Source organism: Drosophila pseudoobscura, chromosome X (assembly GCF_009870125.1).
Source record: "Drosophila pseudoobscura strain MV-25-SWS-2005 chromosome X, UCI_Dpse_MV25, whole genome shotgun sequence".
In the NCBI taxonomy this organism is placed as follows: Eukaryota; Metazoa; Arthropoda; class Insecta; order Diptera; family Drosophilidae; genus Drosophila; species Drosophila pseudoobscura.
The window spans coordinates 33,520,946-33,548,818 of NC_046683.1; the positions used below are offsets into that span (position 1 = coordinate 33,520,946).

Genomic DNA, 27,873 nt, shown 5'->3' on the forward strand with positions numbered 1-27,873 from the left:
TCGCTAGATATAGGACCAACTGTATTGGATCGGTCGAGTAGACTACCTGAACGTGTCCGCTGCTTTCGTAAAGCCGAATTTGCGAAGCTTAATAACCTAATTAGGGATTTTGATTGGTCTGCTTTGTACTTGTGCACTGATGTCACAAAAGGCACAAACATTTTTAACAATGCTCTTGGCACATTTTTTGATTCTTGTGTCCCGCTTTCTTGTCCGATTAGATCTGGAAAACCCCCTTGGTTTACCAAAGAGTTATCCAGTCTAAAAAACTTAAAATCAAGACTTTATACAAAATTTCAAGAAGTGGGCTCTCCTACTTCTCACTCTCGTTATGTAATAGCTCGGTCAAACTTTTCAGTTCTTAATGCTCAATGCTATAAGAACTACCTATGTATCTCGTTGCAGGATACGTTTTTCTCAGGACCCTAAACAGTTTTACTGCTTCGTAAACAGTAAGCGTAGAACGTCCGCACATCCATCCTCGCTATCATTTTGTAATACGTCGGCAAATAATGATCAGGCAATTGCCGATCTTTTTGCCCAGTTTTTCCAAACAACCTATTCTGAGGAACGCTACTGTGGTCAACCGTACCCATACGGATTACCGAAGTCGAACGGCATTTTCAGTCCCTTGTTAAATGAATATTCCCTACTTCATGATCTTCGACTAGTTAAGCCGGTGTTTTCACCGGGTCCAGACGGGGTTCCAGGTTGTGTACTCAGGTACTGCGCCGAGGCTCTGTGTGGACCATTGCTTAAACTATTCACCCTGTCCATTGATTCCTCTTGCTTCCCCCCAATCTGGAAGGAATCGTTTATAATTCCTCTCCATAAAAAAGGTAGCAAGTCTGATGCAAAAAATTATAGAGGTATAGCAAAGTTATCCGCTAAGTTATCCTAAAGTGTTTGAGGTTTTAACTCCGAACTTGCAACATCTTTGCAAGTCACTTATATCTCCAACACAGCATGGATTTCAGTCAGGGTTTTGTGCACACTTGTTACACTTTAATGCCTCGAAATTCAAAGCTATGACATTTCATCGTTCTAGCCCTTTGCTGGCTCCATATATCCTATGTGGTGATTCTCTTGAGAGAATATAGACCCCAAGCTAAAGTTTTCTGAGCTCAATTCAACTATGGTAAATAAGGCCATGGGCGTGCTTGGGTTTATAAAGAGGTGGTCAAAGGAATTTGACGACCCCTATATAACAAAGAATCTCTATACCTCGCTTGTTCGTCCGATCTTAGAATACGGCTCCTGTGTATGGTGCCCTCAGTACAAAGTACACCAGTACCGTATAAAATCAGTACAGAAAAACTTTTTACTCTTTGCTCTGCGGGGCCTTAAATGGGATGCGGGTGTAAGACTCCCATCTTACTCTAGTAGACTATTATTAGTAAACCTCCCATCCTTAGTTAACCGTAGAAAAATGCTTGGTGTGATATTTATGCACAACTTGATCAGGGGGGACATAGACAGCCCTGATCTGTTGAGCCGCATAAACTTCACGATTCCTATTAGACTGACTAGAAATTTTAAACCGTTGTTCCTTCCACTTTGTAGATCGAATTATTCCTTGCATGAACCGTTCAGGGTCTTATGCTCGGACTATAATTCCCTCTACCATATTATATCCAACACTAATTCTCTTCCCCTTTTAAATTATTAATCCTTACACACCTTTCTATTAATTAGTAACTGTAGTGGTATTTTTATTTTGCTTGCATGCTTAGTTTCTTAGTAAGTTTAGTGCTAATTTTCCTCGAATGTTAGTCTAATAGCCATTTTTTTTTGCATGTTCGCGTTTGGTTCGGCTACGCACCGCGCGTCATGCGGCAGCGCCCCTCGGTCGGTTGGGCGGGAGGAGGGCTGCGTTTTGCCTGGGATCTGCGCGTAACAGCCTTCTGCTGGTTTCACACGGGCCAATTGACGGTGCAGTAACTGCATCGCCTCTTGAAAGATGCAGTCATTGCATGTCAACGTCCAAATATAAGGGTCATTGAGACACGCAGCATGCAAATGTCAGCAGTAAAAGTAGCTACAGGACTGGGCGATGTAGAGTTCAGCGCTATTTACTGCCCACCCAGAGTCCGTGCTTGCGGGCAAAGGTATTTGGTTGGTGGTGACTGGAATGCCCGACATTGGCTGTGGGGAGACATTCCCCTAGAGCTAGCGAAAGTCATATATGCCACTGGCGCTAAGATCCTTGCAACTGGATCACCATCCAGGTACCCATATGTACTCAATCACACGCCGTCCTGCATAGACTTCGCAGCGCATCATGGTATTCCGGATTCTCGAGCAACAATAAGTCGGAGCTGGGATCTGGACTTCGACCACCTGGCCCTAGTCATCAACATTGAGGCAGATGCCATTATAGAGAATCCAAGCCATCGTCTAGTCACCAGGCACACTGATCTGCTTGCCTTTAGGCAACATTTGGATAGGTCGATTCAATTGAACGCCACGCTAAACTCTGAGGAAGATATCGAGATGGCTCTAGATAACATCACAAAGAGTATACACACGGCTGCAGCTGCCGCAACGCCTTCGCATCCTCCGACTAGCGCCGCCTATGGAATAGTTCTTACAAGAGAGGCCAATTCGTTTGCACATCATTTAGAGGACAGATTCACCCATTACCAATGTGCCACGGAGGCACATTACAGAGAGACCCAAGACAGTCTGCAAGCACCTCTACAAATGGCCTTACCCGTTAAACCAACCAGGGTTTAGGAAATTGTTGAAGTCATCAAGTCCCTACCGAGGAAGACGGCTCCTGGCATTGATAGAGTCTGCAATTCTACACTGGCATTGTAGGCAGGCATTGCCCACTCGGGCGATACTCTACATAGTGGTCATTTTTAACGGCATGTTAAGTGTGCAGTTTTTCCCTAAGCAGTGGAAGATAGCAGCAATACTAATGATCCATAAACCTGGAAAACCGGAGGATGACCCGGAGTCGTATCGGCCAATAAGTCTATTGTCTTCCTTATCTAAGGTGTGGGAGAGGCTTCTTGCCAATCGTCTTGGTGGTATTATCAAGGATTGCCGTATCTTGCCGGATCACCAGTTTGGCTTTCGGTAGGAAAACGGCACAGTGGAGCAAATCCACAGATTGGCAAGGAACATCCCACAGGCCTATCATGATTTAGAATACTGCAATGGAGTCTGCATTGATATGCCTTCGATAGAGTTTGGCATATCGGCCTACTGAGCAAAATTAAAAAACTCTTCCCAGCACCATACTACGGAGTCCTACTTGGAAGGACGGCAGTTTATAGTCAGGTTCAGGAACACCTATTCAACCCCTCACCAAATGAGAGGTGGAGTTCCACAGGGCAGCGTCCTCGGCCCGCTGCTCTACTCTCTTTATACTGCAGATCTACCCTCCCCAAGAGAGCATCATATAGAGGTTCCCAGTAAAGCTCTTCTTGCTACTTACGCGGACGATATAGCACTGCTATACAGCTCCGAATGCCGTCTTGAGGCAGCAGATGGACTCCAGGAGTACCTCCACTCCTTGGCAGCTTGGTGTAAGACATGGACATCCCTGAAACCCTGAACCCTGAAACCGCTCATAGACCACACCCCACCCATAAAATTTGAAGGCGTAACTTTGGACCAACCAGAGCAAGCAAAGTATCTCGGAATCACCCTTGATAAGCGTCTCACTTTTGGTCCACACTTGAAAGCTACGGCTTGTAGATGTTGGCAAAGAATGCAGCAACAGCTGTGACTGATTAACAGAAGAAGCACCATGTCACTGAGAGCCAAAAGAGCAGTTTATGTACACTGTGTAGCCCCGATCTGGGGCTTGCAAAATTGAACTATAAACGAATACAGGTCCTGCAGAATCGTGCCTTGCGGTACATAACAAACTGTCCCTGGTACGTGCGAGGCTCCACCCTACATCGGGATCTAAGTCTGCATACAGTGGAGGAGCAGATTGGAAGGCACACCATCAGATACAGTGACAGGCTGATTGGACACAAAAGTATGCTCGCTAGAAGTGTACTACCTGCCAGGCCTTTGATGCGGTTGAAGACATTGGTTTCTGCCAAAACTATAGGCCAACTCTCAGTTTCCCTCCTAATGATATAATATTATATTTTTTATAAGTTCTCTTACATTAATCAGTAGGTTTGGTCTCCTCAATATTATTTACCTGTGTTGTTAAGATACGATACATGTATGTAAAACCAACCGACGCGTCGGTGCTCTTAATTTGGTAGCTGCTCCCGATGCTGTTTTCAGATCGTGTTGCGCTTCTTGTCGCACTTGAAGCAGTTTCAACCTGGGCATGCGTTTGTTTTGTGATTCGTTCTAAAACAATTAACGCAAATTTTTTGTTTTTGTACCCAATTTAGTCGTTCCGATGGAGATTTGGAGCGAAATTCTTCGCATCCGTAGAGCCAATGGCTTGCCTTCTTGCATAAAGGTGCTCGTGCTCTCCCTGTGTTTTCTGATGCACATATCGTGCCTTTTGGCTCTCTCCTTGATGCTGGTGGTTTCTTTCTGGTTCTTAGAACTCGAATTCTTTGCTCTAAGAACTGAAGCATCGTGTCCAGCGAATGAATGTCTTTTGAGCTTCCCAATGATTGCTCATACAATTCCTTATTTGTAACATCCAGTTTGTTTCTGATAATGGGAATCAATATTGGACCCCATGTAGATATATCCCTTTAGTGATGCAAGGGATTCTATGGTTGTTATGTACAACTTTTTTAATGACTTGGGTTCGTCATTAATTGTTTGACGATTGGGGAAACGGTTCAGTACCGTATTTGAAACATATCTGGTCAACTAGTATTTCCCAAGCGGCTTCATAATTTTCTTCCTTTAGATCGATATGTCGGATCAATCTTTCTGCCTCGCCGGTAACGGTGGTTTTAAGATTCCACTTCTTGTTCACCATAGACGTGTTAGTTAGAACTGGGTCCATTTTAATAGATCCCCATCAAACTTCGGAATGCTGATGCGTGGAAGATGCACGTTGTCCGTGGATGGTTTGTCTGATTTTGCCAATGCTCTGCCAAATCCTCCTTCTACTCGGTCCTCGTATTCCTCATGAATGGTGAAGTCGACTTCTTGTGCTTGAGTCCATAGTGATTTTATTAAATCACTTGATGTGCGTCCTTCCGCCTCTGAAAGTTTTTTCAGATTGCGTTCTACTATGGCCTTTTATCGGAGACATAGTGAAGGCAGTATCAGACCGCTTTCTTTGGGACCTACTGGTGGTTTCTCATGCTTTTCTTTAGGGACGATTTGACGTTCCCCACGAGCACTAGATGTCTGTGATAGCTTATCAATTCATTCGGTAAAAATAGTAATGTATTGCTTACATGTTGTACGTAAGACTTCACGAAAATGTACATATTCATCCGTTTTATCTGTATCGCGAAGTTTTGAGTCGTTTTTGTTAAAAAGATTCCACGCATTTTCGAGTGCCGATATTTTGGCTTGAAAGTGAGAGGCCTTTTGCTTTCTTTCTTGGGGATCTCTTTTAAAGTTCCGAATGCACCTCGATATTTCCTCGTCAATATCTTGCTGCACATCAATGGATATTGTAACGGCAGCTTCTTCCTCCTTTTGCGTATTCATTCTATCTGTTTGTACTTATTACTTTTTGACCCGTTGAGAGTGTTTTATTTGCTTTGCAGTTGGATTCGCTCCGAATCGAAACCGTTTTCGTTCAGAAAAGTAATAGTAATTTGTGCTGTTTCCCATCTATGGAACGGACGAACAACAAAAATGTATTGCCTTTCAATCGAATTCTGTAGCTGTTTTTCTGTTGGCAGATAACCTGAATATGCCAGATTTGCCACAGTGATACTTATTGATAGGAGATGCTACCGTAAGTGTATTTCCTTGTGCCTAATTTTATTGAAGATTTCCAGTTGACTTCTTCAATCTGATGTCCAGATCGAGTCGCAAATGAGGATCTGAAGAAACGGCAACAACCTCTGATGATTGCGATGGGAAATAAGTGGCAGGCAGTTGTGGTACTGTTTCTGATACTGAATTTTATTGAAAAAATTCATCTCTTTATATAGCTAGCAGTGGTAATTTTATTGTATTGCTTGATCATTATTTGCCGACGTATCGAGAAATGAAAGCGAGGATAGGTGTGTGGACGTTCTACGCTAACTGTTTACTGGTCCTGAGAAAAACATATCCTGCATCGAGATAGGTACTTTTAATTGCATTGAGCATTAAGAACTGAAAAGTTTTACCGAGCTGTTATATAGCGAGAGAAAAGTAGAACCAACTTATTACAAATTTGTATAAAGTCCTGATTTTAAGTTTGTTAGACTGGATTACTCTTTGGTAAACCAAGGGGGCTTTCCAGATCTAGTCGGACAAGAATGCGGGACACAAGAATAAAAAAATGTTCCAAAAGCATTGTAAGCAATGTTTGAGCCTTTTATGATATCAGTGCACAAGTAAAAGAACTATCATAAGATCTTTATCTGATAGCGAGGATGAAACAGCGGTTAAAGCGTTTCAAGCAGCAAGGGCTACTCATAAATTAAAATATCCGACGAAGGTGGAATATACGAGAAATTAAGTAAACAAGAACATCGGATTAATCATCGGACTAGATTTTTTAACTACTTGTAGACTGGACAGCCTCTATAGTTTGCTATGTGTTCTTAGGGTTTTCTTTGTAAAGAACTGAGGCGTGGCAGTTTCTAGAAGCTACGTAGACTGATCGTAGCTTATAGTAAGATTTGGTGTGCACATATTCCTGGCAATTTGTGCATTGCAATTCATCATTGCTTTTATGTGGTTATTTTACTGTGATCATGCGGTGCAACAGGTACAGGAATTTGTAGGTTGGATGGACTTTGGTTTTCTTCAAAGTTCAGTTGTCTGGCTCGAGCATTAAAGACAGGGAACCGCTTCTTACTTCTGTAAAAAAAAATTGCTGGGCAGTAAGCCTTGGCTGCAAAACCATTTTTATACCCGATACTCAAAATGAGTATTGGGGTATATTAGATTTGTAGTAAAAGTGGATGTGTGTAACGTCCAGGAATCGTTTCCGACCCCATAAAGTATATACATATATTCTTGATCAGCATCAATAGCTGAGTCGATTAAGCCCTAACTGTCCGTCTGTCCGTCCCTATCAGCGCCTTGTGCTCAAAGACTATAAGAGCTAGAGCAACGATGTTTTGGATCCAGACTTCTGTGATATGTCACTGCTACAAAAGTTATTTCAAAACTTAGCCCCGCCCACTTCCGCCCCCACAAAGTGCGAAAATCTGTGGCATCCACAATTTCGACGATACGATAAAACCAAAAACGTAGAACCGTACAGGATGACCATATCTTTTAAAGTGTAATATCTCAACCAGATCGTATAATTATTATAGCCAGAATCAAGAAAACAATTTCATTCTTTCTCGCTCTGTTTCTCTCTAACACACAGGTTTCATGGTCGGTTTTGCCAATTGCAAAATATGAGTTCAAGGATCAAGGATCTTATAGGTTATAAGAGCCAGAGCAACCAAATTTGGTATCCACACTCCTGTGATATCGGACCTTGACCGTTTTGTGTCAAAATTTCGGCACACCCCCTTCCGCCCCCGCAAAGGACGAAAATCTGGGGCATCCACAAATCTCAGAGACTATTAACGCTAGAGTAACCAAATTTAGTATCCGCACTTCTGTTAGATCTCACTATAAAACGTATATCTCAAAATTTTGCCCCACCCCCTTCCGCCCCCACAAAGGACGAAAATCTGTTGCATCCACAATATTGCAGATTCGAGAAAACTAAAAACGCAGAATCATAGCCCTCGTTCATTATCGCATGTGTGAACTCAGTAGAAGTGCCGTCCGGCTATATGCCATTAAGTACCGTACAGGAAATTTTTGCTTTTACCTGCTTGGTGAGTGTAGTAGTAGATAGTATCCATTTCTTGTTAAGGTTGTTTTTATGTATATTACCTTTATTGGTTAATTAGAGTTGAACCATGGTCAGTTAAACTTCTTTTGGTAAAGGCTTTGTATTTCATTATAAAATAATAGTACAATTTGCTAATTGCTGTTACTTTGGAGCAGATTTCTAGGGTAAATTTCTTAGATCATCCTGTTGGGTAGGTCGACTGGGTGTATTCTGGCCAGCTTACGCCGGTATCTTGTTTTCGCAAGTCGCCTCGTCAGTATATTAGGGTGTCTTATGAAATTATAAATATGGGTCTTCGCTTGATTGTTGATACCATCAGCAATAAGTGGTACGTTAAGGTCCTTGGCAATGTCAGTTAAACTGTACAATAGAAGTTTACAACATAAATTACTCTACAAGCAGGCTATAGCAATTCTCTGACACAACAATTCAAGATTGAAAAAAGAAAAAAAATGTAATTATTCCAATTACTAAATTATGGGAAGATTAATGGTCAGAGTGTTAGAAAGATACGAGTTTTTTTTTTTATTCTGTATTAACTCTTAATTTTATAAAATTTTTATAAGCCTGGGACCTAACTAAAGCTAGACAGGGAGCTGTATTGAGTTGAAAAGACCGGCAGGAAGTTCCGGGTCTCTGCGGGACGGCCGCAAAGCATTGCTTCGCAGGGACCATGGTTCCTCCTAGCCACTCTCGTTCCTTCGGCGCTCGCACCTACGCAGCTCCTTCATGGCGCCGGCTGCAAAGTTGCTCCAGGCCGACCATACCATGGGGTCTTCCACAATCGCCTCGATCAGGTTGTTCGGCGTGAGCTGCCCGCCGGCGGCTCGCCACAACTCCTCCCTAATAAGTGAGAAGCGCCCACATTGAAAAATGATGTGCTCAGCGTCTTCAATGGCGTCGCCGCACCACGAGCAGTTCGGCGAGTCCTCGTGGCCGAACCTCCAAAGGTAATGGCTGAAGCAGCCGTGTCCGCTCAGAAGCTGTGTGGAATGGAAATCGACCACACCGTGTCGCCTGCCGATCCAATATCGGACATCCGGAATCAGGCGGTGTGTCCACCGTCCTTTATCGGAGCCGTCCCAGCGGCTTTGCCATGCTCTGAGGCTTCCTTCACGGGCCTGCTTGCGCGCGTCTCTCCTTGCCGCGCCGGCCCGGATGGCTTCGGCCACGGCCCTCTCCTCAAGAACCAGAAGGTCAATTGGAAGGACACCCGCCAGGACTAGGGCAGCGTCGTCGGATATGGTCCGAAAGCCGCAGCAGATCCGGAGCGCGCAGAGGCGATGAGTGGCTTTTACGCCCCTAGCGTAGCTGGCAACTTTAATTCCATCCGCCCATACGTCTGCTGCGTAGGTCATGGCTGAGCGGACTACACTGGTCAGCAGAATCCTCCTCTCCTGCTTCGGGCCACGGGTGTTCAGCAGTATTCGGAACAGCGCCCGACTCATGTTTGCCGCTTTCTCCTGGACGTAGCATAGGTGTTCACGGAAACTGAGCCTGGTGTCGATCATCACGCCCAGATACCGAATGGCTCGTTTCGACGATAGTCTCTGGTCGCCAACCCTGATGTGAGCGGTCTCCACAGTCGAACGGGTGCTCACCAATACTGCCTCGGTTTTATGAGCGGCTAGCTCTAGTCCCGCAGAGCGGAGCCAGTCTGCAATCAGCTGGATTGCGGTGTCACAATTTGCTTCGACGACGTCCAGGTGCTTGGCCACCACCGTCAGGGCGACATCATCTGCGTAGCAGGTTAGCTGACATCCGCCTGGAAGAGCTAATCTCATGACTCCATCGTAGGCAATGCTCCATAATAGGGGACCCATCACTGATCCTTGGGGAACGCCTGCCGTTATGCCGTGAGTCTGCGCGCCGGCCTCCGTATTATACTCCAGCAGTCTCCCCTCAAAGTAGCTCCTTACGATTGCCTGAAGGTATTGGGGTACACCGCGCCGGTTAAGTGAATCCAGGATGCACTCCCACTTCACCGTATTGAAGGCGTTCCTGATGTCTAGGGTGACAATCAGGCAGTATTCCTTCTTGCCGCCCTTCCATCGAGTTCCCTCCACTGCCTTGGAGGCTATGTCAACTACTCTGCCTATGGCGTCCACCGTTGACCTCCCACTCCTGAAGCCGTATTGGTTTGGTGAAAGTCCCCCAGCATCCTCGACGGCGTTGTCCAGTCTTCTACGGATTATCTGTTCCAGAGTCTTCCCCAGCGAGTCGATTAAGCAAATCGGTCGAAACGAGGAGGGATCGTCCGGCGGCTTTCCTGGCTTTGGCAAGAGCACCAGGTGTTGCAACTTCCACTGCGGCGGAAATAGTCCTTCCCGCAGGCACTGCGTGAATGCCTTAGCAAACTCGTGCGGGTTGTGTGCCATCGCCAGTTTTACCGCACGGTTGGGGATTCCATCAGGGCCTGGAGCCTTCTTGGCCTTTAAGCTCTGGGCCAGGGCGACGATTTCGTCCTCCGTGACTGGTTCGACCGAATATGCAGGCTGGTGTGCGACGGCACTGATGGCAAGACCGTGAGCCCCGGATGGGAACAATGCCTCAACAATCGTCCGCAACTGGTCTGGGTCAGACGGCGACCATGCGTTGCTGCCAGGAATTCGCTTCATTACCGTCTTTCAGGCACGTCCCCACGGATCCTTCTCGGCTGAGTTACAAAGCTTCAGGAAACACGCCTTTTTGCTCTCCTTGATGGCATTCTTTAGGGCTTTTCTAGCTCCGCAGTACTCCGCCTGTAGCCTTGGCCGTTACGCGGGGAGAGCCGCTAGGCTCGTCGTGGAGTTGCGCTCTCAACCGGGTGCCGAGACCCATAGATCGGAAGACGTGTTAGATACACCTCGCCCCTCACCAAGGGGGATTGTATGCCCGACCAGGATACTTTCAATTGGTACCAGAAGAGTCGCTATGTACATAGCTATAGCTTCTTTTTAGGGGCGCTAACTGGCGCATTGTACCAGGTTCCTGCGTATGTAGCGGTGGTGCGTGATGGCGTGATATATGTAAATATATCGCACTAATCGAGGCTAAGCTGCAGATAAACATTAGACGCCGTGGTTGAAATCCCTCCCTGAGGAACCGCCACGTAAAATAAAGCTGAGAGATCAGATTCATTCTGTAGCCTTGGCCAGCTAGTGCCCCTCCTTCTGCGATCCCGTTGATATCGCCTTCTAGCTGACAGGCAAGTGCGTCTGGCCTCCTGGATCTCGTCGTTCCACCAATAGGTCGGCGATTGCTTACCCTTGAATGGCCTCTTGCGACTCATACTGGCATCGCATGCCAGCAGTAGGGACTCCAAAAGCTGGTTGACCATCTGTTGAGCTGAGCCTCCGACCTCCATATTCCTCAGCGCCTCCAAGAACCTTGGAATCCGCATTGATTCGGGATTGTAGGCAGCTCTCCGGCTTGTCTGCGTTGCCCTGGTCAGTCTGCAACCACCTTCTCCGCCTATCGAGAACACCACTGCCTCGTGGTCGCTGGCCGTATAGTGGTTCCCCAGGCGCCAGGTGGACAGAGGGGAAAGGCTACTAGAGGCGAATGTAAGGTCGATGACTGACCCAGAGCCACCCCTGTTGAAGGTATTCGCGGTCCCCTGATTCAGCAATGCTACGTCCAACGCAGCGAAGGCCTCAAGCAGGGCGTGTCCCTTGTATATGGCGTCCGAGCTGCTGCTTCTGGAGATGTCGCTGCCCCACACCTGGGCCCAAGCATTGAAGTCGCCAGCAATCACATTTGGTGTGTGGTGCCTGAGTCGTCGGCCAATTCGTCCATCGCTGCAGCGAAGCTATGACGGCTCAAGCTTGGGGGGAGATAGCAGCTATAAATCCATAAGTTCCCCAGTTTTGCCCTGACGAAATGTCGGAACACAGCGCACGCTGAGGGCCGCAGAGGAGGCTTACCGCAAGCCCATATTGCTGCTTTTCCTGAGGAGCTTTGGACCCAGAATCCATCCTCGGGGGAAATGTTTGGTTCGCTAATTATTGCAACGTCCGTTCTCATGTCACGCACGGACTGAGCGAGCAGATCTGTGGCAGCCTCGCAATGGTTTAGGTTTATTTGGTAAAACCTAACCATGTCCAGCGTATTGACTTGCCTTCTCTTTGGGCGCCATGGGGCACCTGTGGCTACCGGCTACGTGTGAGTGGGGCTTACCCTTTCCGACACAAAGGAAGCATTTTGCCTCAGTGCGGCAGTCGCTTACCTTGTGCTCCGCAGACCCACAGCGGAAGCACCACCCGCTTCTGTCCACAGAGCTTTTGCAATTAAGTGCAACGTGGCCGATCTCAAGGCACCTGAAGCACTTTAACGGCAGGTTTCGCTCCCGTATGCGGCAGACGGACCATGCCACTTTAACCTTACCAACGGATAGCGCCTTCGTCGCAAGGGTCGCCGGCAAGCAAATAATAGCCCGCTGGGTACCACCAAATCCTGGGCGCAAACTCTTAATGGCGTCCACATCGAGTGTAATCCCCATTTGATCGCTGAAGGCCTTCCTCACGTCCTCCGAGGTAGCCATCTCATCCAAGTCGAGCATCTCTAGCCTCGTCTGCTGGGTGAGTGCTCGCGCCTCCGCCTTGCCTCCTAGGACAGTGCCTATATCCTCGCGAAGCAGCTGCGCGGTCTCCTTCGAGGCGTCTTTGAGCTCCAATAGAAGAGCACCTTTGGCTGTTCGCTTCACTCTGCTCACACTGTCGCCTACCTTCTTCATATTCTCGCTCTGGTTGCGGGTGACGAGGTTAAGGATCTCCGCGTAAGTCATTTCCCCTTTTGGCTCGATGATAATAACATCCGGACGGGGCCTAGGCTTCCGGACGTGCGCTCTGCTCTTCACCTTCTCCCATTCACCTTCGGTAGGTGCAGCTGATTCGGTCTTCCTTGCCGGTTGTTCGTGGGACTGCAACGTGGGATGGCCACTCATATTGATTCTCCGCTTCGGCGAGCTCCTCGTCGGCTTGTCCAGCTTCCTTTTCGGCGCATCGTGTTGAGGGGAGCACTGCGTCTCCTGATCACGCCGCTCCACCCTCTCCTTCCTCTGAAACTTCGCGTCGAAGCTGTGAAGCGCGGACTTTTGCATCCTCACCACGTTCTGCGCCAACTCTTTCATCTCTTTGTTGAGATAACGGGCGTCCCTCAGCATCTTCGACAATTCCGTCGACTTTTCTACCAGCGAAGCCAGGATCGCCCGCAGATCTCCTTCGGCCTTTGGTCCTGTGCCGCTTTTGTCTGTGGAAGCACTGCTGAAGTCAAAGGGATTGACAGGGACTTCTGCTGGTGCAGACACAGTCAGTGCTGGCAGCACTCTAAGGGGCGCCTTAAGTGGAGTTCCGGTACCAAGGCTTAGCTGGGCCGGCTTCTCAACTGCCTGCTCCCTGGGCCAAATGCCTCGGGGCGTCTGCCACTGTGGTGGGGAACGCTGCAGGCTAGTTCTCCTTTCAAAGACCCGCTTTTCCTCCTCCTCCATTCTTCCTGTTTGTACTTGCCAAATACTCGATTTGAAATTTGAAATTTGAAATTTAAAATTTAAAATTTGGGGCCCGCGCGATTTTCCGGTTGGCGCTCAACTTTCAAACTGGTTGGCCGATCTGGCAACCCTATGACTGTCCTACGCTGTCCGGCAACTCCTGGCTGTAAGCACCTCTGCTCGATCAGCTGATCCGTGAATACAAATCGAGGCAAGTGAAGCGATTTGAGTGAAAGTTGTTTTTATTTTTCCTACCACCAACACGATGGATCATGGAGAAATGCGCCAAAACCAACGATCACCCCCCCCGGGCCTATCTGCTCGTCTGCGTTTGCCCCTGCAACCAACTGGGAAGTCTCCGCCGCCAGCCACCATGCGCAGTGAGTACAGGACGCTGAAAGCCTGACTTGAACCGTCTTCTGTTTTGATTCCAGGCGTGTTACGGATTTTGTTTGTAGAAAACTCGGAGCTCGCTTGCAAACACGACCGCACTTGGAAACTCAAACTCAAACTCAAAAGATACGAGTTGAAGATGAGGAGAATGATAATGCCCAGTCGGGTGCGACGGGATTGGATTCGATCGCACCAGATAAAAGTTTGTGGAGAAAGAGAATTCCATGGCAAATCCTACGGCTTTTAAGAGAATGACTGTTAATGAGACGCTGCCTACTCTCATAAGAAGGACGATGTCTTGAAGGCTCCCAATTCAGTCCGCGGAAAGCAAAGATAAGGAATTATTTTTGAACACTGGATCACATGTCCGTCGAGTCCACAAACTCACAAGCTATCCTGTCCATTCCGATCCCACCAGTTAATAGACGTCCCGGAACATCACATGTACCAGTGGTGCCTAAACCACTGGTGGAGGTCCAACCAAAGAGGAAAGTTTTTGTCTCACGGCTTGCCCCACGCCTCACATCTAGTGATGTAACTACTTTTATACAAAGCTAAATAAATGCCGTCGGCTTAAAGAAGGAGAAGTTTAAATTCTCTTATGCCAGGGAGATAGCTTTTAAAAAGATAAAGGAAGCTATATCCTCCAGCTCAATTCGACGCCATTTGTTTTGCTAAATTTTGGCATATTTTTTGATTCTTGTCCGATTAGATCTGGAAAGCCCCCTTGGTTTACTTAAAATCAAAACTGAAAAAAAAATTTCATGAAGTAAGTTGTCCTACTTCTCACACTCGCTATGTAATAGCTCGGTCAAACTTTTGAGCTCTTAATGCTCAATGCTATAAGAACTACTTATCTCGATGCAGGATACGTTTTTCTCAGGGCCCTAAACAGTTTTACAGCTTCGTAAGAACGTCCGCAAACCCATCCTCATTATCATTTCGTAATACGTCGGCAAATAATGATCAGACAATTCCGATTTTTCCCATGGTCCATGGATTCTTCTTGCTTCCCCCCGATCTGGAAGAAATCGTTTATCTTTAGTAAAGCATTCGACTCTGAAGCGACTTTTCGACTTCTAGCGCATAAACTCATAGAAACCCAATGAGATGGATTTCTAGCTATCTTTGTTCCAGCGCTGAAAGAGTCCTCTTCAAAAACTCCCTCTCTTCACCAGTAAGGTTTCTCCTTACTTTTTACACTATTTATTAATGACTTGCTTTCCGTATTAACATTCTCTCGAGTACTTATGTATGCGGATGATGTTAAACTCTGTGTCCAGTATAAGGAAATTTCATTTCATTCTTTCTTGCAATCTGGTGTCAATAACTTTTAGTCAGGGTTTTGTGCAAACTTGTTACACCTTAATGCCTCGAAATTCAAAGCTATGACATTTCATCGTTCTAGCCCTTTGCTGGCTCCATATACCCTATGTGGTGATTCTCTTGAGAGAATATTAGACCCCAAGCTAAAGTTTTCTGAGCTCAATTCAACCATGGTAAATAAGGCCATGGGGCAGTCACAAAACTACTCTCATAGAGATCGAACGTGCCTACGCTAACTAAAAGCTCATCGCAAAACCTCGCACAAAGCAGAATCACCAACAGCTACCAACAATTATAACTAGAACAGTAACAAACACAAATATTCAATTAAGTGACAACCTAACGGAATCAAAACCAGAGGCGCCGTAATGGGGGACCCCCCAGATCGAGGGCGTAGACTCTCTCCCCAAATTGAAACCCTTCTACAAACACCTGGACCGAAATTCGTCAACATCTCGAGAACAGATCCCAACAAAGACATCAACTTGGTATCCCCCTTTCTCATAAAAAAACAAGTTGACTACACCTGTGGAGGTGAAGTCGAAATGTGCAAAAAAATAAGAAACGGAACAATTTTGATAAAGACGAAAACAAACATACAAGCGAAAAAACTAATACACCTAAAATCTCTTGCAAGCGACATCAACGTCAACGTCACAATACACAACTCTCTTAACTACTCAAAGGGCGTCGTTTACTCTAACGATTTAAGAGGCATTGATGAAGACGAAATCCAATTAGAACTTGCGCACCAACAGGTCTCCGAAGTAAAGAAAATTTTAAAAAGAGAAAACGGATCTCTTAAAGAGACTGGCGTCTGCATATTAACATTCAACCTACTAACCCTACCGGAGTACATAATGATTGGATACCAAAGAGCCCAAGTCAGACAATATATACCACTTCCAATGAAATGCAACAATTGCTTCCAGTTTGGACACCTCCAAAAATTCTGCAAAAACAAAAAACTTTGCTTCAATTGCGGAGAAGACTTTCACATTGACACGACCACACAAGAGAAATGTAACAAAACCCAGCACTGCATTAACTGCAATAACGACCAGCACTCTTCGAACCCACATAACTCCACTAGCAAAAAATGCCCTATCTTTATCACTCAATACGAACTCCAAGCAATTAAAACCACAAACAAATGCGACAACAAAACAGCCCTCTCAATACTACGGACACGGAACACAGATAATACACCCCACTTATTCTCTTCAGTCACCAAAACCACACAGGCCTCTACGCATTCCCAACAACAACACACAGCATCACAAAAACAACAACACCCCCAGCAAGCATCCACATCCAAACGCCAAACTGTATCGTACTCTGATATCGACTCAGAAATAGACAGTAAGATAAACACCCTATCAAATTCCCATAAAAACAGCACAACCTCTAACAATGTAAAAATTCTACCACTAACTACCTCTAAGCGCAGACTAGCAGCAATTAAGGCTGCGGACAAATTAAAAAGCTCAAGCAGCAAAAAAACAAGACAGAAGAACCCCAATACCGACGCCTTGAGTAGCAACAACTGCTCAATGGAAATAGAATCCGACTAAAACTAACAGATCAAGTAAAAACAACCCAAATAACCAGCACTCAAGAGATAAAAACTCAAAAAAATGACTCTGACAATAATCCAATGGAACCTTCGAGGCTACATAAACAACTATAATGAACTACAAATTATTATTAAACAATACCAACCGCATATAATTGCATTACAAGAAACGCATCTATTTAATATTCACAATATACCCATTCCTATTAACTTCTCACTTTACGCTAAAAACTACTCACCCAATTTTGGGGGAGCAGCAGTCTTCATACACAACTCAATCCAATCAAAGGAAATACATTTACAAATGACTTCGATGCAACTGCTATTGAAGTTGAATCGAAAAAAAAATTTAAAATAATTTCTGCATACATATCGCCAAGCCAAAATTTTAACGAAAGTAACCTACACAATGTTCTCAGCAATAACTCAAGCTCACTTATTTTGGGTGATTTCAACAGTTGGAGCAAACTTTGGGGCTCACCAAAAAATAACGCAAGAGGCAATACAGTAGCCAAATTCCTAAATAACACCAACTTTATACTCTTAAACGACAAATCCCCCACACACTTTACCACACACAATACATACACATATATTGACCTATCATTTTGCTCTCCAGACTTATTCCAATACGCTAACTGAAAAATCATCGACGACCTTCACGGAAGTGACCATTTCCCTATCCTCATTACACTCTTTAACAATAACAAACAGAATAAAACACAAAACAACCCAATCTTCAAAATAAACTCAGCCAACTGGGATGCATTTAAGGACAAAACTGACTACTTTAATACAAAAAGTTCGCCCTCAAACAATATCAATAAAGAATCATCATGTCTAAATAAAATTCTACAACAAAGCGCCCATCTTACCATCCCACAAACATCAATTAAAAACCATCCCAGAAACGTTCCCTGGTGGAACAATGGACTGCAAACTCTCAACAACGAAAGAAAACAAGCATGGAACAAACTAAAAAAACACATTACAACTACAAACATCATTAGATTTCGAAAAGCAGCGGCAAAATTTAAAAAAGAAATTAAATCTGCAAAAAATAAGTCACTTTCCTCTTTTACTTCAGAAATCCAACCACAAACAAAGACAAGTCAAACCTGGTCAAATATAAGACGCTTTTGTGGACTGAATAATATGAAAAACATCCATACAATTATCCATCCGACCACTTTACAGCCAACTTCAGATAATCCCTCCATTGCCAATTCATTTGCTGAATACTGGTCTGATCAGTCCAAAGATTCCAACTTCTCATCCATGTTCACTAACAACAAATATTCAATTTCAACATATCAAAGCTCTCCTCCATCGCAATCTGCACAGAAAATAGAAACAGATATCACTTCCATAGAACTTTCCTCCGCACTCTCAAGCTTAAAGGGCCATACACCAGGTATTGATCGAATCTCCTACCCAATGATTGCAAATACATCCCCAGCAGTTAAGGATCGAATTTTAAAACACTACAATAATATACTTAATAACTATATACCCCAAACTTACAAAATAGGTCTTGTTATACCAATAGCTAAGCCCGGCTACATCAAAACATCAATAACCTCATACAGCCCGATTTCTCTAAACTCTTGCTTCCCAAAAGTCCTAGACAAAAGCATAGCCAAGAGGTTGTGGTGGTTTGTTACTACAAACAAACATATACACACAAATCAAGTTGGTTTCAAACGTGGAAAATCAGTTACAGACAATCTAGCGTACTTAGATCATCTGATAACTGATGCATTATCCCACAAACAACATTTGTCAATAGTAGATTTCAATAAAGCCTTTGACAAAATTGGACTACATGCAATAACTAAGCAACTCCAAGAATGGAACATCGGCCCAAAAATACTTAACAATATTATTAATTTTATGAGCAAGAGAAAAATCAAATGTCGCGTAGCAAACAACCTATCGAGCACTTTTCCTCTGCATAACGGAATCCCCCAGGGATCACCGATATCAGTTATTATATTCTTAATAGCATATAATAAACTAGCAAACCTCATTACTATCCAACGAAATCTCACATTCACAGCCTATGCAGACGATTTTCATATTATTGTCAAATTTAAAAAAAACCAAACCCAAGAAAATTTCAATCTCGATGATCTATTCCAAAAAATCGACGAATGGTGTTCGTTTTCAGGCTCATCCTTATCATTTGATAAATGCAAACACTTACATATATGCCGTAAACATAACTGTAAATGCACAATAACAACGAGAAACCTAAACATTCCGAGCGTAGACCACTTAAAAATATTAGGACTCACATTCGATTCAAAATATAGATGGACTAGACACATAGAAGACTTAGCTAGCTCTCTCTCAAACAAAATTAATATAATAAAATGTCTCTCCAGTAACAAGTTCAATTGCAATACGCATACACTAATATCAATCACAAAAGCAATAATAGTTTCTAAAATTGACTACGGACTAGTATTTTACGGCAATTCCTCAATAACTTGGCTTAAAAAAATTCAAACCATCCTAAACTGTGCAGTAAGAATAGCTTTGGGAGCATTCAGGACAACCCCGATTACAAATCTTTTAATGGAAGCTAACATAAACACAGTTGCAGATCGACGTGACTTTCTACAAGCCAAACTAATAAAAAACCTTTATTTTCCAAACAACTCACCTCTTCACAAAATCTCAAAGTCCCTCCAAAGCAGAATCCACTTCAACAACAAAATACCTTCAGCAATAACTTACTCTCAACAACATTGCAAAAAACAAAACATAAGCCTTCTCATAAAACCCGAGATAAAAACTAAGCTACCTTTCTGGAAATTCCAACCAAATACCATAAATACCGAACTTGAAAAACTAGACAAAAATAATACACACGACTCTATATACCAACAACACTTTCTTACCATCAAAAACCAATTTAATGATCACACCTTTCTGTTTACGGATGGATCCAAAACCATAAGTACCACATCATTTGCAATCACAACGGAAAAAAACACCTTAAAAGTGGGCTTACTACAAAATTTTTATTCAATTTACTCTGCCGAAATCATAGCCATATTCGAGGCAATACAAATTGTTAAATCTATGCGCGGGAAATATATGATATGTTCAGACTCTCTATCCTCTCTTCAAGCCATAGGCAACCCCTATAACTTCAACTATTATGAATCTAAAATTAGATCTCTTCTAATGCAACTACACCCAAAAATAAAACTACTCTGGATCCCAGGTCATAAAAACATAAAAGGAAATGAACTAGCAGACCAAAAAGCGAAATCAGCTTCAACAATGTTCACCAAAAGACTAGACCAAAACACCACATCAAGGATAAAACAAACAAAAATAATTAGACTAAGACTAGGACATACAAGAATAACTCACCAACATTACCTAGACCCAACCAAAATAAATACTTGTACGCATTGCCTGAACAACGTTCCAGTAACTATAGAACACCTACTCAAAGACTGCCCATCCTCACAACTCACAGACATACGTTTCAAAATCTTCGCTAACAATAATCCACTGACATTCCTCTCTAACCCAACTAAAACTGAAATAGACCTAATCATAACATATATATAAAAGAAACCAACTTATATCCATTAATCTAACTCGAATATAAAACCTATGGAATACATCTCACATATAATAAACATAATATAATAAGCATAGCATAATAACAACATAGCCGAAGGTCATAGTAACCAGTGCTATCACTAATAAGCTAGGTTAATAGTTTTAACTCTAACCTCGCTGTAAATAAATAAATAAATAAAGGCCATGGGCGTGCTTGGGTTTATAAAAAAGTGGTCAAACGAATTTGACGACCCCTATATAACAAAGACTCTCTATACGTCGCTTGTTCGTCCGATCTTAGAATACGGGTCCTGTGTATGGTGCCCTCAGTACAAAGTACACCAGGACCGCATAGAATCAGTACAGAAAACATTTTTATTCTTTGCTGTGCGGGGCCTTAACTGGAATGAAGGTGTGAGACTCCCATCTTACTCTAGTAGACTGCTATTAGTAAACCTCCCATCCTTAGTTAATCGTAGAAAATGCTTGGTGTGATTTTTATGCACAACTTGATCAGGGGTGACATATACAGCCCTAATCTGTTCGGCCGCATAAACTCCACAATTCCTATTAAACTCACTAGAAATTTTATACCATTGTTCCTTCCACTTTGTAGATCGAATTATTCCTTGCATGAACCGTTGAGGGTCTTATGCTCGGATTATAATTCCCTATACCACATTATATCCACCACTAATTCTCTTCCTTTTATTAAATTACTAATCCTCACTGACCTTTCTAGTAATTAGTAGTTGTAGTAGTATTCCTAAATGCATGTTGAATGCATGTTTAGTTTCTTAGTAGGTGTAGTGCTAATGTTCCTCGAATATTAGTTGTTCGGGCGAAGCCCGAGTGTAAATTTTATACCATTGTTTTATTGCCTATCAATTCACTTTCTTTTCTATTTTGGTCATTATACTAAACTAACGTAACGTAAGCGTAGCTTTATCTATGCTCGCTCAGCAACATGCTCTCATTTAATCATCTATTCTTATCTATGCTCGCTCTTGTTATCTTTTCTTTCCTATGCCGTCGCTAAGCCGTCAGCAGCTGCGCCTGCTCTAGCAGTTACCGCTTGATATAGTTGGAGAACAGACCCTTTTTGTCCCCAATCTATTACTTTGGCTCGAGATCGGCTCGCTTGCCTCATCCAAGTGTGTCACTCTAATACTATTGTAAAAGGCTCTGGCATCTTCGGCCACCCTCAACACACAAAATACCTATAATAAAATTTATAACGTTTTCGGAAATTAATAATTTGTGAAATTATTGAACAATCATAGTCAGCGAAAAAGCTCGTTGTCTCAACATTTGGTGACCCCGACGTGATCGTCAGTAACAATTTGGAAATAAACAATTATAAACAGTGAAAATTATCCGCTAAACATAACTGTTCGAACGCGAAGCGGTTAGTTCCCATTTCGTCGCGCGCTTGCTTACAAGCACTAATACAGCTACGTGCATTAGCGGCTTCGGGTTCGCTGCACTTGCGCTTGCATACCAAAAAAAATCAAACGGTTGGTTCTTCGATTCTTCTTTGTGCTTTGCTCGCTGCTGCCTGTCGAAAATGGATGAGTCTAATGACGTGCCGGAAAACAGGGTGTCTTTTTACAAACTAAAGGCACTCTCAATATACAAAAAAGCCGTTTCACTTCGAGAGACGATATTGAATGATGAAAACAACCCAATCAGTGAAGATGCGCTAAGTGTTCATTTAAAATTCTTGGAAAAAATGTCCGACTCATTTAATGTTACTCATTCTAATTTAGAAGAGCTTGATGTAAGCGAAATTGGCAGCGACTTAAGCAACAATTTTGACGATTTGGCGATGGAAATCGAAGTTCGTATTCGCTCAGCACTCCGCAGGACTACCCAGAACATGCCGCATCACTCAACGATACGACCCGAGCTCAACGTTACTGCCTCCGGAAATGTACGGTCACGATATCATATTCCTGACATTAAACTTCCCACTTTCCGTGGAGGTTATACTGAGTGGGCAGACTTTTACTCGATGTTTAGCACAGTAATAGATCAGGAGCCCTTTCTATCAAAGATTGAGAAGTTCCAGCACCTGCGCTCATGTTTGGATGGACCTGCCCTGGAGGCTGTTCGCTCTTTGGAAGTATCGGAGAGCAATTATGATATTGCATTGGACATTTTAAACAATCGTTTCAATAATAAACGTTTAATCTTTCAGGCACACGTCGCTGAGATTCTGAGGCATGAGAAGGTTGAAGATGGGTCAACTACAAAGCTACGTACTTTATCGGACAAGCTTCATTCTCACATGAGAGCGCTTAGATCGATGGGTACCATGGAGGAAATAGCTGGATGCATCATCGTTAACTCCACATACAAGTATCTCGACTCTGATACCAGGACCAAATGGGAGGAGCTGTCGCCCCCTAACGTCATACCAACATGGGACCATTTTTCGGCTTTTTTGGAGAGGAGATGTCAAGCCATGGAGACCATGGATCAAGCTATGTCGATTCAAATCCATAGCAGTCAGGTTGGAAAACATAAACGAATCACTCATTCAAAACACAGTCTTGTTGCTACAAATACAATCGTATTGGAATGCGTGTTCTGTGATAATAAAGGGCATAACATTTACAGCTGCACTCGCTTTGGAAACCTTTCGCCATCTTTGCGTCTTAGAGAGGCAAGGAAGCTTAGAGTTTGCTTCAACTGTTTGAAGAAGGGACATCGGAATACCTCCTGCAGTTCAGGCTCTTGTCGCACATGCGGTGAAAAGCATCATACCCTTTTACATATCAACAATCCGCTGCCTACGTCAGTTAACACGGAACCTGCAAACGCTACTACGTCTCCTATTCAGACAGACTTATGCCCAGGCCCCAATCTTTCAAGTTCTCTTGTTGCCGCTTCATCACCATGCTCGCCTCCTGCTCAGAATCTTAGCTCAGACGTAGTGCTTCTAGCCACGACAGTCATTATGATAAAGAGTCGAGTTGGTGATCTTCTTCCTTGCCGGGCTCTTCTGGATTCAGGCTCTCAGATTAATTTAATAACCTCTCGCTTTGCTCAGAGGCTTCAGCTGAAACGAGCCAAAGGGTCGGTATCAGTATCGGGTATCGGCGCTGATTCTGCATTTCACACGGAAGGTTCAGTTAATTTGGTCATTCAATCCAGGACTTCCGATTACTTCACGAGTCTCACAGCTCTCGTTGCTCCACGTATTACAGGAAACCAGCCTGCTTCTTCATTTGATGTATCCAAATGGGAAATGCCATCCAATATCAGCCTTGCTGACCCACACTTTAACAAATCTCAGCGCATCGATGTACTTATTGGAGCCAGCTTATTTTACGACATTTTATGCGTTGGACAGATCAAATTGGAGAGGGGTCTTCCTATAATACAAAAAACCCGTCTCGGCTGGGTTGTCACAGGTGGAGGTCAGTACTCCCGCAGCTCAGTGCTCCTAGCTGCCTCTAGTTCGACGGAATTGAGTCAAACGCCTACCGTTGGTTTGGATGAGCTAGTGCGAAGGTTCTGGGAAGTGGAAAACTGCCACGGTCCCGCTACAGAAGCAACAAAGGAGGAAATTGCTTGCGAGGAACATTTCAAAAAACATTGCGGTCGGCTTCCAAGTGGCGAATATTGCGTTCAATTGCCTTTAAAGCTGAGTGACAGTCTTCTTGGAGATTCTTATCAACAAGCCTATCGCAGATTTCTCAATCTAGAGCGCAAGTTGGTTCGCAAACCGCTTCTCAAGGCCCAATACGCCGCATTTATAAAGGAATACGTCGATTTGAATCACATGTCCCCTGTCAAAAGTGACGCACTTAAACAATGCAAATTTTTTCTTCCTCATCACTGCGTCTTAAGAGAAGACAAAACCACCACAAAACTCCGAGTAGTTTTCGACGGATCCGCTTGTACATCTACAGGATATTCCCTCAACGATATATTGATGTCAGGCCCAACAATTCAGCCAAAGTTAGTTACGACTCTTCTTCGATTTCGTACCTTTCGTATAGCATTGACTGGTGACATTTGTAAAATGTATAGATGCGTCCGTGTCTCGCCCCAAGATAGTTTTCTGCAGTGCATACTGTGGCGTGACTCACCCCTCGAGGAGCTAAGGACATTCAAGCTGGATACCGTGACCTATGGAACGAAACCAGCAGCATTTCTGGCCGTCCGTTCTATGCACCAACTAGCGGCAGACGAGAGTTCGTCATATCCAATTGGCTCTGAAGTTGTGCTGCGGGACTTTTACGTGGATGATTTGCTAACGGGGGGAGATACTACAAATGAGGTGCTGGAAATAATTCGCCAGGTGTCAGGACTATTAGCCAAAGGAAATTTCAAGATCAGAAAATGGTGTTCCAACGATACATATGTACTCGATCAAACACCCCATGAAGATAGGGAAACATTTGTTAAATTTACTGATGGCAGCGATGTAACCAAGACGCTAGGTTTAGCATGGAATCCCACTTCGGATGAGCTATTATTTTCATTCTGTCCCAATCAAGTCCCTTCGAAACCAACTAAGCGAGTTGTATTGTCAACTATTGCACGATTTTATGACCCACTCGGACTTATAGGGCCAGTTATTACTAAAGCAAAAATATTTCTACAGCAGCTGTGGAAAGAAAAGCTTCATTGGGATGAAAGTCTGCCAGTCTCCTTACGCACAACTTGGATCAACTTTATTCAGCAGTTTGACTCTATGCAACAAATTTCTTTCCCGCGCCTATCTTTCCTTCGAAGCAGCAACCTTGAAATGCATGGATTTTGTGATGCCAGCATGAGTGCTTATGGAGCTTGCATCTACGCTGTTTCGCAAGGCGACAATGGAGTCAAGGCAAATCTTCTATCTTCCAGATCTCGTGTAGCGCCACTGAAGACTATCACAATACCCAAGTTGGAATTATGTGGTGCAGCGCTACTCGCTCAGCTTATGCATGAAGTGTCTTTGATGAACTTCAAGTGCTCTTATTATTGCTGGTGTGACTCCACAGTCGTTTTGGCTTGGATCAAGAATCAACCATCCAACTTCAATGTATTTGTCGCTAATAGACTTTCTGTTATTCAGGAACTCACATCTGGAATGTCTTGGCTGCACGTGCCAACTGATCTAAACCCTGCCGATATGCTTTCTCGAGGATCATTACCAGCTGAGCTCATCAATTCTCATCTTTGGAAGTATGGACCTACATACTTGACAGCCAGTAAGGATCAATGGCCAAGTACACCTGCTCTTCCAGAGCCGGTTTTGGAGGCACGAAAAACCATACTAATTACAAACTGCGCGTCAAGATATTTGGTGGAAGAATCAAAGTTTGTAAATTCCTTCCCCAAAATGCAACGAATTTTTGCGTATGTATGCAAATTCATTCATCGACGAAAGTCTGGAATAACTGTGGAGGACTTGCGTTTGGGAACCGAACTGCTTATTCGTCTTACTCAACAATCTCGTCTATCCACTGAAATAAGAGCCCTGGAAACGCGAAAGGACATCAAGGCTTCAAGCTCGATCGCCTCTCTTTCGCCATTTTTAGATGATTGCGGTTTGCTTCGAGTTGGAGGGCGTCTTAAAAACTCTACCTTGGACTTTGAAGCACGGCATCCCATAATATTGCCCAAGAATCATTCCATCACTTCTGCTCTGATACGGCACTTACACGAAAAGCACCTTCACGCTGGACCCCAGTCGCTATTAGCCATCATTCGTCAAACGTACTGGCCAATCGGTGGCCGAAAGACCGTAGCACACGTAATCCAAAAGTGTGTCAGATGCTTTAGAGTGAAGCCTCGAACTCTCGAGCAAATAATGGCAGATCTTCCGGTGGACAGAGTCAGCGAATCTCGTGCATTTTTAGTTACCGGCGTGGACTATTGCGGTCCGTTCCTGTATAAATCAGAAGTTCGAAACCGGCCCCCACTAAAGTGCTACATGAGCATTTTTATATGCTTCTCCACCAAGGCGGTTCACATCGAGCTTGTGAAGGATCTTACAACAGCTGCGTTCCTCTCTGCTCTTCGCCGTTTCATTTGCACCCGTGGAAGACCGATTCGTATTTGGTCAGATAATGCCACAAATTTTGTTGGAGCGCGGAACGAACTGGCGGAACTTAAGTCGCTATTCCTAAGCGACAGTCATCAAGAAGCCGTGCATCAAGCTTTTCTCAACGATTGCATCGATTGGCGTTTCATTCCTCCTAGATCGCCACATTTTGGAGGATTGTGGGAGGCGTCAGTCAAGCTTGCTAAGCATCATCTTCGACGTGCCCTCGGATCCTCGCTTCTTGGATTTGATGAGCTGCGCACTCTCGCGTGCAATATCTGTGCAATCATTAATTCAAGGCCATTGTTTCCTCTTTCAGAGAACCCTGCAGATCTCGATGTACTCACGCCCAGCCATTTTCTAGTTGGCGCCCCTATCACAACCTTCTTGGAGCCTGACTTGGTTCATTTAAACGTCGATCGCTTGGACCGTTGGCAGAAGGTCACACAGCTTCAGCAAATCTTTTGGTCTCGCTGGCGCCAATCGTATTTAACCAGTCTTCAAGAAAGAACGAAGTGGCGCACCCGGAATCCTGAGCTTCACGTCAATGATGTCGTTCTTGTTAAGGACGAGAACTTCCCTCCTCTGAAGTGGCCTCTAGCGAGAATCCTCGAGCTCATCCCAGGAGCTGATGGCGTATCTCGAGTCGCCTTGATCAGGATGGCTACAGGTGTTAGCCGAAGAGCACTTGCAAAACTATGTCTATTGCCTCTACGCGATGAGGTGAAAGGCATGGATCCTTCCACGGGGGGAGTATGTTCGGGCGAAGCCCGAGTGTAAATTTTATACCATTGTTTTATTGCCTATCAATTCACTTTCTTTTCTATTTTGGTCATTATACTAAACTAACGTAACGTAAGCGTAGCTTTATCTATGCTCGCTCAGCAACATGCTCTCATTTAATCATCTATTCTTATCTATGCTCGCTCTTGTTATCTTTTCTTTCCTATGCCGTCGCTAAGCCGTCAGCAGCTGCGCCTGCTCTAGCAGTTACCGCTTGATATAGTTGGAGAACAGACCCTTTTTGTCCCCAATCTATTACTTTGGCTCGAGATCGGCTCGCTTGCCTCATCCAAGTGTGTCACTCTAATACTATTGTAAAAGGCTCTGGCATCTTCGGCCACCCTCAACACACAAAATACCTATAATAAAATTTATAACGTTTTCGGAAATTAATAATTTGTGAAATTATTGAACAATCATAGTCAGCGAAAAAGCTCGTTGTCTCAACATTAGTCTTACAACTATCTTTCCTGCATGTACGCGTTTGGTTCGGCTACGTCCATATAAAAAAAAGGCAGAGAAGATCCGGGGCGAACTGTCATCCAAAGGAGTCGAATGAATCTTTAACTGTCCGGGGAATCCAGCCGAAGGCGTCGAACCTTCCAAAAGCTAACTGTCAGCCACCAGAAAAGTGCGAGACAGGGAAGCAGTGGCGTATTGCCGGATAATGAGGGACCGGATCAGGAAACGAAGGGTACATGAGTACCCACCTACGAGCTTATGCTTCGCGGAGATTTGGTCTACATATGTGATTAAGCTGTTCCACCCAGAGAATGGAAGAA

General features: G+C 44.2%; 3 protein-coding genes across 17 annotated transcripts in view; 2 read left to right on the forward strand and 1 right to left on the reverse strand.

Moving 5' to 3' along the window:
* The window catches only part of mmd (disintegrin and metalloproteinase domain-containing protein mind-meld), a 557,313-nt gene that overhangs the window by 215,411 nt on the left and 314,029 nt on the right, over positions 1–27,873 (reverse strand). The gene's annotated exons all lie outside the window — the stretch shown is intronic.
* LOC117184631 (uncharacterized) lies at positions 13,627–14,042 on the forward strand. Its single transcript, XM_033383148.1, has 2 exons — positions 13,627–13,762; positions 13,817–14,042. The coding sequence occupies exons 1-2, from the start codon at positions 13,648–13,650 to the stop codon at positions 14,020–14,022; spliced, it is 321 nt and encodes a 106-aa protein (XP_033239039.1). The 5' UTR covers positions 13,627–13,647; the 3' UTR covers positions 14,023–14,042.
* Positions 21,545–27,103, forward strand: LOC117184630 (uncharacterized). Its single transcript, XM_033383132.1, has 2 exons — positions 21,545–26,769; positions 26,848–27,103. The coding sequence occupies exons 1-2, from the start codon at positions 21,830–21,832 to the stop codon at positions 27,086–27,088; spliced, it is 5,181 nt and encodes a 1,726-aa protein (XP_033239023.1). The 5' UTR covers positions 21,545–21,829; the 3' UTR covers positions 27,089–27,103.

Coding starts and splice junctions, on each gene's coding strand:
- LOC117184631 (XM_033383148.1), top strand. CDS start 13,648: ATGGATCATGGAGAAATGCGCCAAAACCAACGATCACCCCCCCCGGGC. Junction 13,763..13,816: donor GCCGCCAGCCACCATGCGCA/GTGAGTACAGGA, acceptor TTTTGATTCCAG/GCGTGTTACGGATTTTGTTT.
- LOC117184630 (XM_033383132.1), top strand. CDS start 21,830: ATGGATGAGTCTAATGACGTGCCGGAAAACAGGGTGTCTTTTTACAAA. Junction 26,770..26,847: donor GTCACACAGCTTCAGCAAAT/CTTTTGGTCTCG, acceptor GAATCCTGAGCT/TCACGTCAATGATGTCGTTC.